General features: G+C 48.0%; 1 protein-coding gene across 1 annotated transcript in view; it reads right to left on the reverse strand.

Annotated features, from left to right (window-relative positions):
* Positions 1-7981, reverse strand: part of SIN3B (SIN3 transcription regulator family member B) — a 28647-nt gene extending 20666 nt beyond the window's left edge. Inside the window, exons 1-2 of the mRNA XM_015567006.1 lie at positions 7828-7981; positions 5507-5650 (exon numbers count right to left, since the gene is read on the reverse strand). Coding sequence (XP_015422492.1) covers positions 5507-5611 — 105 coding nt within the window. The 5' untranslated portion in view covers positions 5612-5650; positions 7828-7981. The remainder of the gene's footprint in view (positions 1-5506; positions 5651-7827) is intronic.
* Between the last annotated feature and the right edge of the window lie 6077 nt (positions 7982-14058).

Below are 14058 nucleotides of genomic sequence, written 5' to 3' on the forward strand. Positions count from 1 at the left end.
AGTCTGTATTCTTTCCTATGAATGAGCAGTGTTGGCGCTCAGTACTCGCAGGCTCTACACCAGCCATCAATGAACAGGTTACGGCTGTTTCTCCCAAGTGGGGTATCTATTGGGTGTTAGCAACATTTACAAAAAACGCTTCTGGGAGAACTTGCATCTATGTGAATGTGCCGGAAAGCTGGAGTGGGTGGAGGAAGGTGGATAGACGGCAGCTTTTGGAGGCACTCCAAAGTCACCCACCACGTTGTCATTCCCACCCCACCATGGGACCTGGACGGGGAGACACCACATAAAGGACACGCTATAGGCCCACAGCGTGGGCTGGGTGAGCACGTCATGCTGCACCCAAAGAAAACAGCAGCATCTACCAGGTAACAGTGAGCTCTGCATCTGTGTGTCTCTGCCTGAGACCGGTGTACATGATACATCGTTACGTAAAACAGAAAAGAAAAAAATCTAAGCAGAAGAAATAGGATGCCGTTAAAAAAAAAAAAAGGATAGCCCTAGCCAGTGTTCTCAGTGGTTAGAGTGCCAGCCTGAGCACCAAAGGGTCACGGGTTCAACTCTAGAGGTTAAGGACACGTACCTCATACTTCGGTTATGGGTTCGCTCCCCAGCCTTGGTCAGGGTGCGTGAGGGAGGCATCAGTCAATGTCTCTCACATGGATGTTTCCCCCTGCCCTCCCTCTCTCTCCCATTCTCTCCCTCCCTACCTGTTACTCTTTCTCTGAAAAGCAATGGAAAAAATATCCTCAAGGTGAGGATTGATAAAAAAGGATAAACATCTGTTTGCACAGGCAGTGGGAATTTCTAGAGGGACTCAATGTAAGGCTGTGGGTGCTGACCTCTGAGGACAGTGACTGGGGAACTGAGGAGAGGAAGGGAAACTTACTTTTCATACTTGATACTCTTACTGATACTTGGTTTTTTTCATGAGCACCTACTATTTTATAATAATTATAATGACAGTAATAAAATCTTATTGTTAACTACAGGCCACACTTGTCCCTTAGGGGAAAAACTTCTTTGGAGAATAGTCATCTAAAGAGTCAGTTACTCTTAAGAATATTAAGTGGAAAATTCTCTCTCATCTTTTTTGTGGATGTAAGAACAGGTGAAAACACCAATTGCTAAAGGAGACCGGCAGTGGCACTATGACATGCACTGAGTGGGACGGAGATTGGGGGCCAACGGGGAAACCCAGTGCTTGCCCAGCCGAAGGGCAACATTAGCTAACATTAGTTAACAGTTGCAATTTATGAACACTTGAGCTACATGGACCCAAAGCCCATTTGGCTGGGGGTTGGCATATTCACCATGCTTCTTCGCCTGTTTCTGTAAATAAAGTTTTATTAGCACACAGGCACACCCACTTGACATACAGTCCAAGGCTGCTTTCCTGATAGAGCGCCGGCCTGCACACCAAAGGGCAGCAGAACTGAGTGTTTGCAACACAGGATGCCTGGCCTGCAAAGCCCATAATACCTGGCCCTTCACAGGAAAACATCAGCCAGCTCTGACCTAGGCCAAACAGTCAGGTTTAATTAGGACAACATCAAATTCCATCTTGGTTTCTTTTTCCCGAAATTTTATTTTTTATTTTTTAAGAGATCAACTCTTTTTTAAAAAATGTATTTTATTGATTTTTCACAGAGAGGAAGGGAGAGAGATAGAGAGTCAGAAACATCGATGAGAGAGAAACATCCTTTCAGTCCGCAGGCCGACACTCTATCCACTGAGCCAAACCGGTTTCGGCTTTTCCCAAAATTTTAATAGAAATCCAAATATTAATACAAAGGACCATAATATAAAGTTCACTTTATATAACAAATTGTACATGAGTGTTTTTAATAATTTAAACATTGATTCAATCTTTCTAAATATATAAGGTAGCTCTAATCACCTAGTATACTCTAAAAAACTGAACTGATAACAAATGCCATTTTAAAAAAATGGATGGGCAGGCAGTTTTCTGGGGGAAATGCTTAATTTTTTAGGATGGCTTTATCTATGCCCAATTTTGTAAATTTCCAGTCATGCTCACCAGGGGGTGCTGCAACCACATCCATGAGAGGACAAGAGGCTCCACTCACTGGCCATCCACCAGTGCTTGAAGCATCATTACCATCAAGATGAAATTTCATGAGAACTAAGACCACCCTTGCCCCAAAATTGCTAAGAGTTGGAACAAACAGTGTAGACAGACAATTTTATCAATTACCTACTGTCTGCTGTTGTGCAATGCCCCCCATAACCCCAATGGACAGCATTCTCCACCCGCTATACTGACTGCCAGGATGGTCCAGTAGCAAAGACCCAGGCTCACTCTGGCCAGGCACTTCTCTAAGGAATTTTCCAACTGGCTCAGGAAGAGAGGGTCACTTCCTAGAGGCTCCCAAAATGACCTGCCAGGCTCCCACAGCAAGAAGGTGACAAAGTGAGACTAGAACCAAGGTGTGCAATCATGAGCCCTTGTCGCTCCAGGCACTGCACCCACTATCTCTGGTTAAGGCAGGGCTGCTCTCTCGAGCCTCCCTGGGGTGTGGAGAAGGACGCATCGTTAGCCCCCTCACTTCCGCCAGAGTAGTGAAAGTGGGCTGGGACTCAGCCAGACCTTCTTTCCCAGGAAGGTGGGCTGTCCCTGGACCACTCAGCGCTGCCGGCTGGCTCTGGGAAGGCCAGTCAGGGCATTACTGTGTGCCTATCTCCCTGCGAAGACAGAATTCAAGGAAAAGGCTGCCAAGGCTGAGATGCAAGGCCCAGATCCAAGAGGATGAGACCCAAGGGATCTACAAGGGGGCAAGACGGAGCTTCAGAGTGTGACAGGATGCAGCTTGAACTACCAGGGATGCAGAAGGAAGAGGAGGGACTTTTGCCGAGAAGAGAAAGATGGAGCACTGAGCACACGCCGGGCCTTGCAGAAGGCACTTGAAGAACAACAGTTTGTCGCGTCCCCATCTGGGCAGGAGGCAGGAAGGAAACGAGGCCCAAGGGGCGCTGGCCAAGCCCACCTACAGCGCCCAAGGCGGCTAAGCAAGTGCCACGGTCCCGGCTGTGTTCACAGGGCTCAGTGAGGATGCACTGGGCTCCAAGCAGGTTGAAGGGATGGGCTGCAGCTCCAGCACTTAATATCAGCCCCACTGAGAGGCACAGAGCTCCTCCGACTTGGAGTCAGGAAGTGTTTGCTGGTGGCATCCCTGCTTAGGGATATCACTAAATGTCCTGGAGACAGTGACACGGGCGGGGGGAGGGGGGTCGGCACGTGCGACTAGCCCCAGCCCACGTACTGGAAGTCTGCCCGACTAGACAAAGCGTCTTCAAGGCATCCAAACCCAGACTCCTGCCCCGATCTCCTCCCTTTGAGACCGCCCTCACAGCATCTTCGTTCAGAAGCAGAAATCACGAGAGGTGGTGATGAAGTGTGAAGTGTGAAGTGTGTGTGTGTGTGTGTGTGTGTGTGTGTGCGTGTGTGCGTGTGTGCAATTTCTGTGCTCACTCTCCAAGTCGTCATCAGGACAGAGAGGAAAAATGAAAAGAGGAAGGGGAAGTCAACAAACAAGGAAGAGAAGGGAACTTCCTCAATCCAATAAAGGGCGTTTATGAAAAATCCACAGCTCACGGCACACTCAATGGTGAAAAACTTAAATCTTTTGCTCTAAGATCATGAACAAGACAAAGATGTTTGCTCCCACTACAGTACTGGAGGTTCTACCAGGGCAATTAGGCCAAAAAAAGAAAAGAAGAAAAGGGGATTAAAATTGAAAAGGAAGAAGGGAAACTATATTAGCAGGTGACATGACCCGATACACACAAAATCCTAGCAAATGCACAGAAACAAAGCGAATAAATGAATTCAGAAAAACTACAGGTTACAAAATCAACACACAAGAAAGCAGTGGTGTTTCTATACACTAGCAATGAACGATCAAAAATGCAATTAAGAAAACTTCCTGTCCATTAGCATCAAAAAATAGTAAGACTTAGGAATAAGTTTAACCAGGGCAGTGTAAGACATGTACATTGAAAACTATAAAACACTGCTGAAAGAAATTAAAGAAGATTTAAATAGATGGGAAGATGCTCATGTTCATGGATTGGAAGGCTTACTATTGTTAAGATGGCGATACTTCCCAAAACAGTTGAAAGATTCATTGCAATCCTTATCAAGATCCCAATGGCCTTTTTCATAGAAATGGAAAAGCTGATCTTCAAATTACATGAAGTTGGGCCCTTACCTCACACTCTATATAAATACTAACTCAAAAGGGATCAATGACCTAAATATAAGAGCTAAAACTATTAAAAGAAAACACATGGAGAAGCCTTCCTGAATTCAGAAGAGTTGGCAATAGATTCTTAGATTTGACACTAAAAGCATGAGCAACGAAAGAAAAAATGGGTAACTGGACTTGATCAAACTTCAAACTTATGTGCATTAAAGGACACTAAAAAAAAAGACAACCTGCAGAATGAAGGAAAATATCTAATAAGGATCTAGTGTTCAGAATATACAAAGAACTCTTACAACTCAACAACAAAGAGACAAACTAAAATATGGGCAAAGGACTTGAATGCACATTTCTCCAAAGAAGATATACAAATGGCCAATAAGTACATTAAAAAAAAAGTTCAGTATCATTAGCCAGCATGGAAATAAAAATCAAAACCACAATGAGATGCACTTCACATCAACCATGAAGGCTATAATTAAAAAGACAAACAAACAAAAAAAACAGGAACCCGGCTGTGCTGCTCAGTGGTTGAGCATCGATCTATGAACCAGGAGGTCACGGCTCGATTCCTGGTCAAGGCACATGCCCAGGTTGCAGGCTCGATCCCCAGTGTAGGGCATGCAGAAGGCAGCTGATCAACGATTCTCTCTCAATGATGTTTTTATCTCTCTCTTCCTCTGCCTTCCTCTCTGAAATCAATAAAAATTTATTTTTAAAAAAAATCAATGGAAAAATATTCTCGGGTGAGGATTAACAACAACAAAAGCAAGCACCTTATATTCATGAAAAAGAGGAAATGGAAAGGGCAGTCCAGCAAAACTCGGGCCACAACAGGGATAGACAGACTAACAATGCAGTCTGTATCCTCATAGTCGCTGTCCTTCGTCCCTCCTCTGCTCTCTGCCTCCTGTCATTGCTAAGGCTCAGCCTCCCCTGCCCCCGCCCACAGAGCCTTGGTTACAAGGCAGGTGGCTCTGCGGTCCTTGTCACAGGACTGAAGGTCAGGAGAATACAAGGTCCTCTCCCCCTGGTCTCCACCTACCAAAGCAGCCCTTGCCATCTGGCACTGTCCACTGAGAAGCCCTCTTCAGGATCTACTCCCACTTGACATGGAGGTGGAGCCTGTGATGGGAGCCTCCCTTTGAGTCTGTATCCTGGGGGAAGCCAGTATGTCCGGGGGTTGGACAAGCCTGGCCTGGCTCTGGGGGCTGCACTGAGGCCCGCGGCCCTGGCTGAGAAGGTGCCCCCGGGCTGGGTGGGTGCTCTGTACTCACCAGGGACCGCTTGGCTTCGGGCAGGAACTGTCCAAACTCTGAGAGCAGGTCCTCCTGGCCCCGGAAGAGGTTGGCCACCTCGGTGAACACCTCCTCTTCAGACATGCCTCGGAAGGGCCGGCCCTTTGTGCTCAGCTGCTCCTTCTGCCAATTGTTGGGGAAAAAAATGAGTTGTTAGCCAAGGAACCAGGTACTTAGGCTGTGACATTCAGGCAAACCACTGTGGAGGAGACAGAAGGACAGCTACTGGGAGAGAGGGGCCCACCTTGGGGTGCCCCGTATCGGGCCCCCTTGCCTGGAGAACAGTCCTATGTGCTTGTGTCTGAACCCAGTTCACAGCACAGCCTGAGCCATGGCCTTGGATGGGGCCTGTGCTAGAAGAGTGGGGGGATGTAGACAGGAACACAGCTGTGGAAGGACATGGTCCCCGCCCTCCCAAGGGCAAGGGAGCATGTTTTGCTGGGCAGGGAAGTGTGGAACTAGTGCTGGGCCTTCAAGGGAAGAGGGTAAAGAGAAGGGAAGGCACTTCAAGGCCAACAAAACGGTTCACGAGTCACCAACACTTGAAGAAAGATGGTCTGACTCAGAGCTCAAAGTAACAATATAAAGACCGGCAGGGACCTGGGTTGGGAGGGCAGGAAGCTGAGAGCAAAACTCAAGTTGGATATTAAAAATAAGTTCCTGCCAAAACCGGTTTGGCTCGGTGGATAGAGCGTCAGCCTGCGGACTGAAGGGTCCCAGGTTCGATTCCGGTCAAGGGCATATACCTTGGTTGCGGGCACATCCCCAGTAGGAGGTGTGCAGGAGGCAGCTGGTCGATGTTTCTCTCTCATCGATGTTTCTAACTCTCTATCCCTCTCCCTTCCTCTCTGCAAAAAAAAATCAATAAAAATATATTAAAAAAAAAAAGTTCCTGTCAACTTTACACCTGAGGATATGACCAAGTAGAAGGCGTTGAGGCCGGGGCCCTCCCAGAGCGAAGGACATTCCCATCAGTATGCCTACTCCACAGCTACAAAGGAGAACGGCCCATGACCCCCTTCCTCCCAGCCTGCTGCACTGAGGGAAGCTGGTTTTCAATCCTGACCCTAGCACCTGTTTAAGACGGGGAAGAGTAACTGCCTCACCCCCCACCAAAGCCACCAGGACACGCGAAAGACAAAGGGGAAATGGGCGAAGACCACTCAGCTCAGAGAATTAAGTCACCTCTATACACATGAAACCATGATCACACTGGGTGATGTTTAAAGAAAAACAATGTCAAACAGTGCCACTTCGCTCATCAGATCGACAAAGATGAGGAGGACTGGTTTTTCCAAGGACGTGGGAACCATGAGGCGGAGAGGAAGGCTGGCACAGGGAAACGTGGAGCTATCTATGACCACGTTACGGGCACACACCCTGACTTAGGGACACACGTTCTGGGAGTGTCCCCAGAGATGGTCAGTTCTGTTTTAACATTTGTTTTGAAAAAGCCTCTGTTTGAGCTTGACACATGTCCTAAGGAATCATCTGAGCGCAGTGTGGATTTTACGATTGCTTATGTGGGAGAAGCCCTGGGCAAGAGCAGAAAACATTGCACCAAGCTGACCCGAGTAGTGTGGGAATCTACCTGCCCCGCTTCAACATCTGTTCAGAGCGACCGGCCATCCCCGTCGGGAGTTACAATGTCCGTGCCATTCAGGAAACCTCCTCCCAGCATCTCACGGTGACCCACACTACAGGCTGCAACCTTCCCACACCCACGAGTGAACCACAAGGCTTTCCAAGGTCAAGTGCTGTGGTATTTATGTCATTCTTAGCCATTTAATGTTTACAATGGTGCTACCATTTTTAGTAGGTGCCTTTTTTTAACGTGTCGCTAACAGTTTCCCAGTGTCTTGCCCTGACCCTGTTTTCCCAAAAGCCCTGTGGCGGGTGCGATTTCCAGAGCAAGGTCACTTCTAGGAATGTCAAGCGTCACATGGGGGCAGGACTGGCTGTGCTCACCCCAGTACACAAGGGACAGCTGTATGCAGGTGGATGATGGGACCCGCTCTCCACAGCTGACCCAAGGCAAGCACTGTGAGATGATGGCCTAGTGAAAGCTGCATTTAATCCAGGGGTCAGCACCACCAGTGTTACAGCCATTTTACAGATTAGAACCTGAGGTTCAGGGGCGTGAGGGAAAGGGCTCTGAGGGCGCAGAGCTAAGATCTGAACCAAGACCTAACAGACATCAAACCCAGGAACACACGGCCAGATTTACCAGAGCTGCTTGCGCTGGGCCTCACAGTATCTTTTAAAATCCAAGCCAATGTTCTAAAACCAAGATAACTCACACAAAAATTCAGCTCCTAGCTCCTCTTGAAGAAACGGACGGCCTCGGGTCTGGGTCATCAGGAGGCTTGTTTGAAATGCAGATGCTGGGCCAGATGTGAGGAGTCATAACTCTGGGATGAGTTCCAGGCACCAACCCCCAGTGGCTCTGGTTGGAGGACACCAAGCTGTACCTTCACCACTGAGTCTTCTCTGAACGAGTCTGTGCCCCATCAATACGACCTTAGATAAATAAATCTAACTGCTCTGCCTCCCCATTACCATCAACAGAACAGACACCTCCCAGTCTCCTCTCTGTAATGGTTCTTCCAGCCCCCATGCTGTAATGACCTCGTGGAATCTGTGAAGGACCCATAAGCTCCTATGACCCCAAACATCACTGCCCCCACCCCCAGATCAAATGCTCACAGCTACCACTGCAATCGCTCATCTGTGAGAAGCAAGTTCTTCCTGCTGTACAAGCACTACATACTAGACATGAGCCAGATGGGGCCATGTACACCGCCAGCACCACTAGCAAAAGTTTGGCAAAAGTCTGTTGTGTCAAAACAGCTCCACTGGGTTTTCAGGAAGCAAACGTTATCTGACCATACACACTTACGTTAAAGAGAATTGTACTTCTTTATTTCACTTATCAAGGTTGTGCAGAAGATTTCATTTTTTTAAAGTGGGTTCGGCTGCTTAGAAAAATAAAAGGTGTCAGAAACTCCATGTCTGGAAGAGGATGACGTCCAAGCCCTTGCATGACACAGATGTCCCTCACCACTGCCTGCCTGTGCTTCTTGTTAAGTCTCCTTCTGACCCCTGGGCCTTTGCGTGGGCTGTTCCCAACACGGAGAGTCCATCCTTTCTCTGTACCTGTCTACCTGATGGTTCTGGCCCATTTGTCAAGATTCAACCTGAGTATCTTCTCCCTGACCCTTACACGGTTGGCAACCACTAACCCTGACATACTTCTTTGCATTTCCCTTTTTTTCCCACCCTCATCTCAAGTTTCTCCCACTTCTAGACTGAACTCCTAAGCAGCAGCAACCATTCACCTCTGAGGCCTCAGTGCCTGCACAGCTGTACTCAGCAAAAATAAAAGAAGCTGTGTGGTCTAAACAATGATGAAGTCGTCTTAGAACAAGAGCATCCCCTTAGGTTCTTTTTTAATCCTTCTGATGTATGTTTCCTTGGGTACAGAGCTGCCTCAAGGAGTATATTAAAACCATAATAAAAAAAACCAAAACACAAACAAACCCATAACCAAACCGAACTCCAATAGGTACTTGCACATCCATGTTCAAAGCAGCCAAAATGTAGAAGCAACTCAAATGTCCATCCAAAGATGAAAGGATAAACAAAATCTGTTCCATCAACACAATGGAATATTATTCGGCCTTATGATCCCACTAGGTGAGGTCCCTAGAGGAGTGAAAAAATTCATGGAGACAGAAAGAATGGTGGGTGCCAGTGGCTGGAAAAGGGGATGGGAAGTTAGTGTTTAATGGGGACAGGGTTTCAGTTTTACAAGATGAATAGAGCTTTGGAGCAGGGTAGTGGCGATGGCTGCACAACAATGTGAATGTACTTAATGCCACTGAACTGGACACTTAAACATGGTGAAAATGCTAAGTTTTACATTATCTGTATTTTACCACAGTAAAAAAAACTAACGCAAAAACAAGAGCTTATCAGATTTTTACAGGATTCCATGAATTCAGACAAGAAAATGCACCTGACATTGGATTATACCGGAAGAGCTGCAGAGAAGTGTGGCCTGAGTGAGGCCTCTTACCTGGTAAGTATGCAGTATCTCCAGGAACGACCTGTAGATCTCAGGGTGGTCCAGAAAGCGGGTCTTAATCTTGTTCACATAGCTGATGGCGTTGTTGAACTCCACAGAATCCGACTCCAAGGGCACCTGGGGTTTGTCCTCCTTGTACAGCAGCTGTTGTTTGAAGTTCTCAGCACAGTCACTGTGGTTGTGCGAATTCTCCTGACAACAATATGACAGTAAGTGACTGCCGGCCCGACACCAGGAACAGATTGTGACAAACGCCAGACCGAACGCCACTATCTGTATGAGAAAAGGCAAAACCTCGCACAAAGCCAAGTATTTCAATTAGATGCAGAAAAAAGGTGCTCTCTGCGGGCCTGGGGGGAGGAATGCAGATGGGGGAGCCCACAGAACAAGCAGATGGCTCCTCCTGGGCCTTCTGTGGGCCTGTGCTCTCCTGGGCAAGTCTGATGAACTCGCTTCCGCCTGATCCTTTCCAACTGATTCAGAGAACACGAAGGTTTCAGAAACACTCTACACTTTAAAAAATTAGCATGTGCAAGAAATGTATAAAATGTGGATTGCTTAATCCTTTTCAGAGTGGATTTTTGGCCTCTTTATAAAATAAATCTTCCTACACTTTTTGTCAGCCCATTTCAGTGAGATTGTTTTCAGTTGTAAAAGCACCTGCTCTTAGCGGGTATAAAACTGGGACCCTGCCGATAAGGGGGGTCCACTGTCCAGGCTACATGGGACTGCGCGACTTTTGGTATTAAGCCCAGGGCAAGTCACTTGAGAGGAGAGATGGGCCCTGACCAGTTATCAATCATGCCTTTCATTTGTGTGTTCCCATCAATACAAATAAAAAAACTGACACACACGTCTCTCTCCTGTGCACTCAGAATCTTAGTTCTTAGTGGGACAGGACCCACGCCCAAGGTGGTATTTATGTTTCTAAACTGGAATTTTGGGTGTGGACCTGATGACAGCCTCCCTCTGCCACTGACAGGAGCTGGGCCGTCAGGAGTGACCCTCGGCAGCCTGCAGGTCCCCAGCAGGCAGGGGCTGTCCCTCAGGCAGTCTTCTGGAACCATCCTGTGCCCAACTAAAATACCCGTCTCCCAGCACTCTGAGCCCTTCTTGCAGTTTTTCTCTTACTGTAGGATATTGTACTTATTTTGTTGTCTGCCCACCCTGACCAGATGGCAAACATCATGAAGACAGAGACTCTACTTTGTTCACAACTATATCCCCAGTGTCTAGAACAGAGCTTGGGACAGAGCAGGCTTCCTCCACTGCTGGGGAATGACCAGATGAACAGGTGAAGGAACAAACTGAGTCTACTGTTCCCATCGCCCAGGCACCCAGCACCCCACCTGCACCAACCATGACCAAAAGGCCCTGGAGCGGGATGGGGACTGCTGGGCACACTGCCCATCAGCTGGGTGGGTGTACTAATCTGCTGGAGATGCCATAACAAAATACTGCAGACTGGTCACCTTCAATAACAGGAACTTATTCCTCACAGGTCTGGAGGCTGGAAGTCTGGAGGTTGGTGTCTCCTGAGGCCTCTTAGCTTATAGATGGCCGCCTTCTCACGGTGTCCTCACATGGTTGTCTCTCTGTGTGCACCCAACCTGGGTCTCTCTGTGTCCAAAATTCCTCAGGACACCAGTCAGATTGGATTAGGGGTCATTATCACTGTAAGAACCCTATCTCCAAATACAGTCACATTCTAACACACTGAGGGTTAGGCCGACAATGAGGGAATTTGGGACGGGGACACAATTCAGCTCATAACAGCAGGTGCAGAGGCAACTCTAGAAAGTCTGAGCTGAGGAAAGCAGACACACAACAGATCCAGAGCAGTCACAATTCTAAACACCACTTCTCCTGGGCAGGGGAATTCATTCTAAGACACTCTGGGGGTGCTCCTGATTACCTCCCAGTGGAAGATGGAAGGAGCAGGGAGAGGGAGCAGCCTTGGGTCAGGGTTTGCTTTACAGAAGGCTGTGCTCTCACCCGAAGCTCCCCATGACTCCACTCCGAGGGGGCATTTTCAAGCACCACATTCCCCTTTCACCCCCCTGGAGTGAGCCACTCTGACAAGACAGAGTACCATCCCTAGAGATGAGGGCTCCAAAAAATGGGCCAGACAGTAATGGTACAGTGGCTATAGCAAACGGTCTGGCATTTCTTTAGTAAGTTAAACATAGTTACCATGTGACCCAGCAATTCTGCTCCCAGGTATCACCTCAAAAGAACTGAAAACAGGTGTCAAAATCATCAATAGTGGAAACAACCCAAGTGCCCGCCAGCTGAATAAACAAAATGTAGTCCATCCATACGGTGCAATATTATTCGGCCATAAAAAGGAATGAAGCTCTGGTTCATAGACACTCTAGTACAACATGGATGAACCTTGAATACGCCATGCTGAGTGAAGGAAGCCGGACACAAAACATCAGTGTATGATTCCATTTTCATGAAATATCCAGAACAGGCAAATCCATGGGGAGAGGAGTGGATTAGTGGCTGCCAGGGGAGAACTGGGAGGTACAGTATCTTTTTGGAATAATAGAAATGTTCAGGAATTGGTGGTAGTTGTATGATATTGTGAATATATTAAGAAACCACTGGACACTTTTAAATGGTTATAATGATGAATTTTGTTTTGTAAATATTACAATTAAAAATATTTTTTAAATGTAACGTTCAGAAAATGCAGAAACCACTGGCCATACAAAAACAAGCTGGCTTTGGCCCAAGGACCATAGTTTGCCAATTCTTGGTCTGAACCTTCTGGAACAATCCAGTCTTTTCTCTTCTCTGCCAGCTGGGGTTGGCCTGGTCTAGGCAGTTAGAACGCCCCCTAGACACTGATGAGCCTTCCTGAGCTCCCCACCAACTCCCCACATTCCTGTCTCTTTAGCCCACCCTCTAGCCTTCATGTCCCAAACCCATTGGGTTTCTGGACATTTCTCAAGCACACCCACTCATTCCTACCTCAGGCCTTTACCCCACCACCAGGGAGACTCCCATCCCTACCCAGACACAGACACGGCTCCTGCTGCCCTCAAGTCCTGCCCCTGCCACCTTTTGCTTGCAGTGCTGAACTCCCTCATAGGTCCTATCTGTCCATCTGTGTCGCCGCAAGCACCTCAAGAGCTAGAACTTCCAATAAACCTCGGGGCCTCACACAGAGATGTCTATACTTACTCTGTGGTGACTTAAGCACAGAGATGATCTGCCAGGAAGTGTCTGAACTCCCAAATGACTCTCCCCAGAAAGTGGAAAGCAGGCCTCCCTTTCTTACAAGCGGCACCTAAAGGTTTATCTTTTTGTCTCTGTCCTAGCTGGCCTTCATCCCAGCCAAGCATAAAAGTCAGCTCTGAGAAGACAGGATCTGCCCTCAAGGGGACCCACTGACATCGTTTCTCCCCCGACAACATGTGCCAGAAGGAGGCCACGGTCATGACCACGACAGACGAGGGTCCCTGACCAGGAGGACTCCCAATTTTCCAGGGAAGGCAAATCAACAAGAAACAGTGGCTTTTTAATTTTTTTCCTGCCTTCGCTACTCTGAAATATACAAAAAAGTGTGGTGTGAGAATGACTTGGAGGTGACAGTGGAGGGACTCTCTGCAGAGGTGAGGTGACAGATGAGGCCCTGATGACCAGATCCAAAATGGTGCCGACTCAGCAGGCTGTGGCCCCAGCAAGGGGACGTTCTTCCCACCACGGTCCCTGGCCCTCCTTTGGCCATGCTTCCCTCATCATGGCACATGCCCGTCAGTCCTCCTCTACAGACCAGTGTTCTCAGCTGGGGTGATGCTGCCCCACGGAACACCTGGCAATGTCCGGAGACGGTTTTAAGCTGTCATACTGGAGGAGGGAGTGCTGCTGGCATCCGGTGGGTGGAGAAGAGAGGCTGTTCAGAGCCTTACAGTGCACAGAACGTCTCCAAGAGAAAGAATGATCCAGCCCCAAAGGCGATGGTGCCAAGGCTGAGAAACCCCACACAGAGGGCTCCCCAAAGGCTGGAGCACCCTTATTTTTCTTCCTCAGCACCTCAGAGCTACTCTCTCCTTGTCTGTAGTTGACAGGATTCATGAAAAATGAAAAGAATAAAGCTGTACTTCAAAACAGCAAGACTATAAAAACCAATTTCTAAAAAGTCACCAGGGCACTGGTGTATAGAGCCCTGTAAAGATCTCCAGCTATTCTAGCCGCTCAAAGGACTCCAGGGAGCCAGGAAGCCATGTCATTTGTGCCTGGCACTGAGGACTGCCAACAAAGGAGGCTAACAACCTGCTGGTCCTTAGTGCTGACTGGAGCTGTGTGGGCTGGCATGTTCCAGAATGCACCTCTCCAGCTGAGGGAGCAGGCCCTGGATGTGGCTTCTTCCCACTGAAACCAGACTACAAAGCCCTTTAAGTGGCTGTTAACTAAGTTCTCTCCTGCCTTTCTT

The sequence above is a fragment of the Myotis davidii genome, unplaced genomic scaffold, assembly GCF_000327345.1.
Source record: "Myotis davidii unplaced genomic scaffold, ASM32734v1 scaffold1203, whole genome shotgun sequence".
In the NCBI taxonomy this organism is placed as follows: Eukaryota; Metazoa; Chordata; class Mammalia; order Chiroptera; family Vespertilionidae; genus Myotis; species Myotis davidii.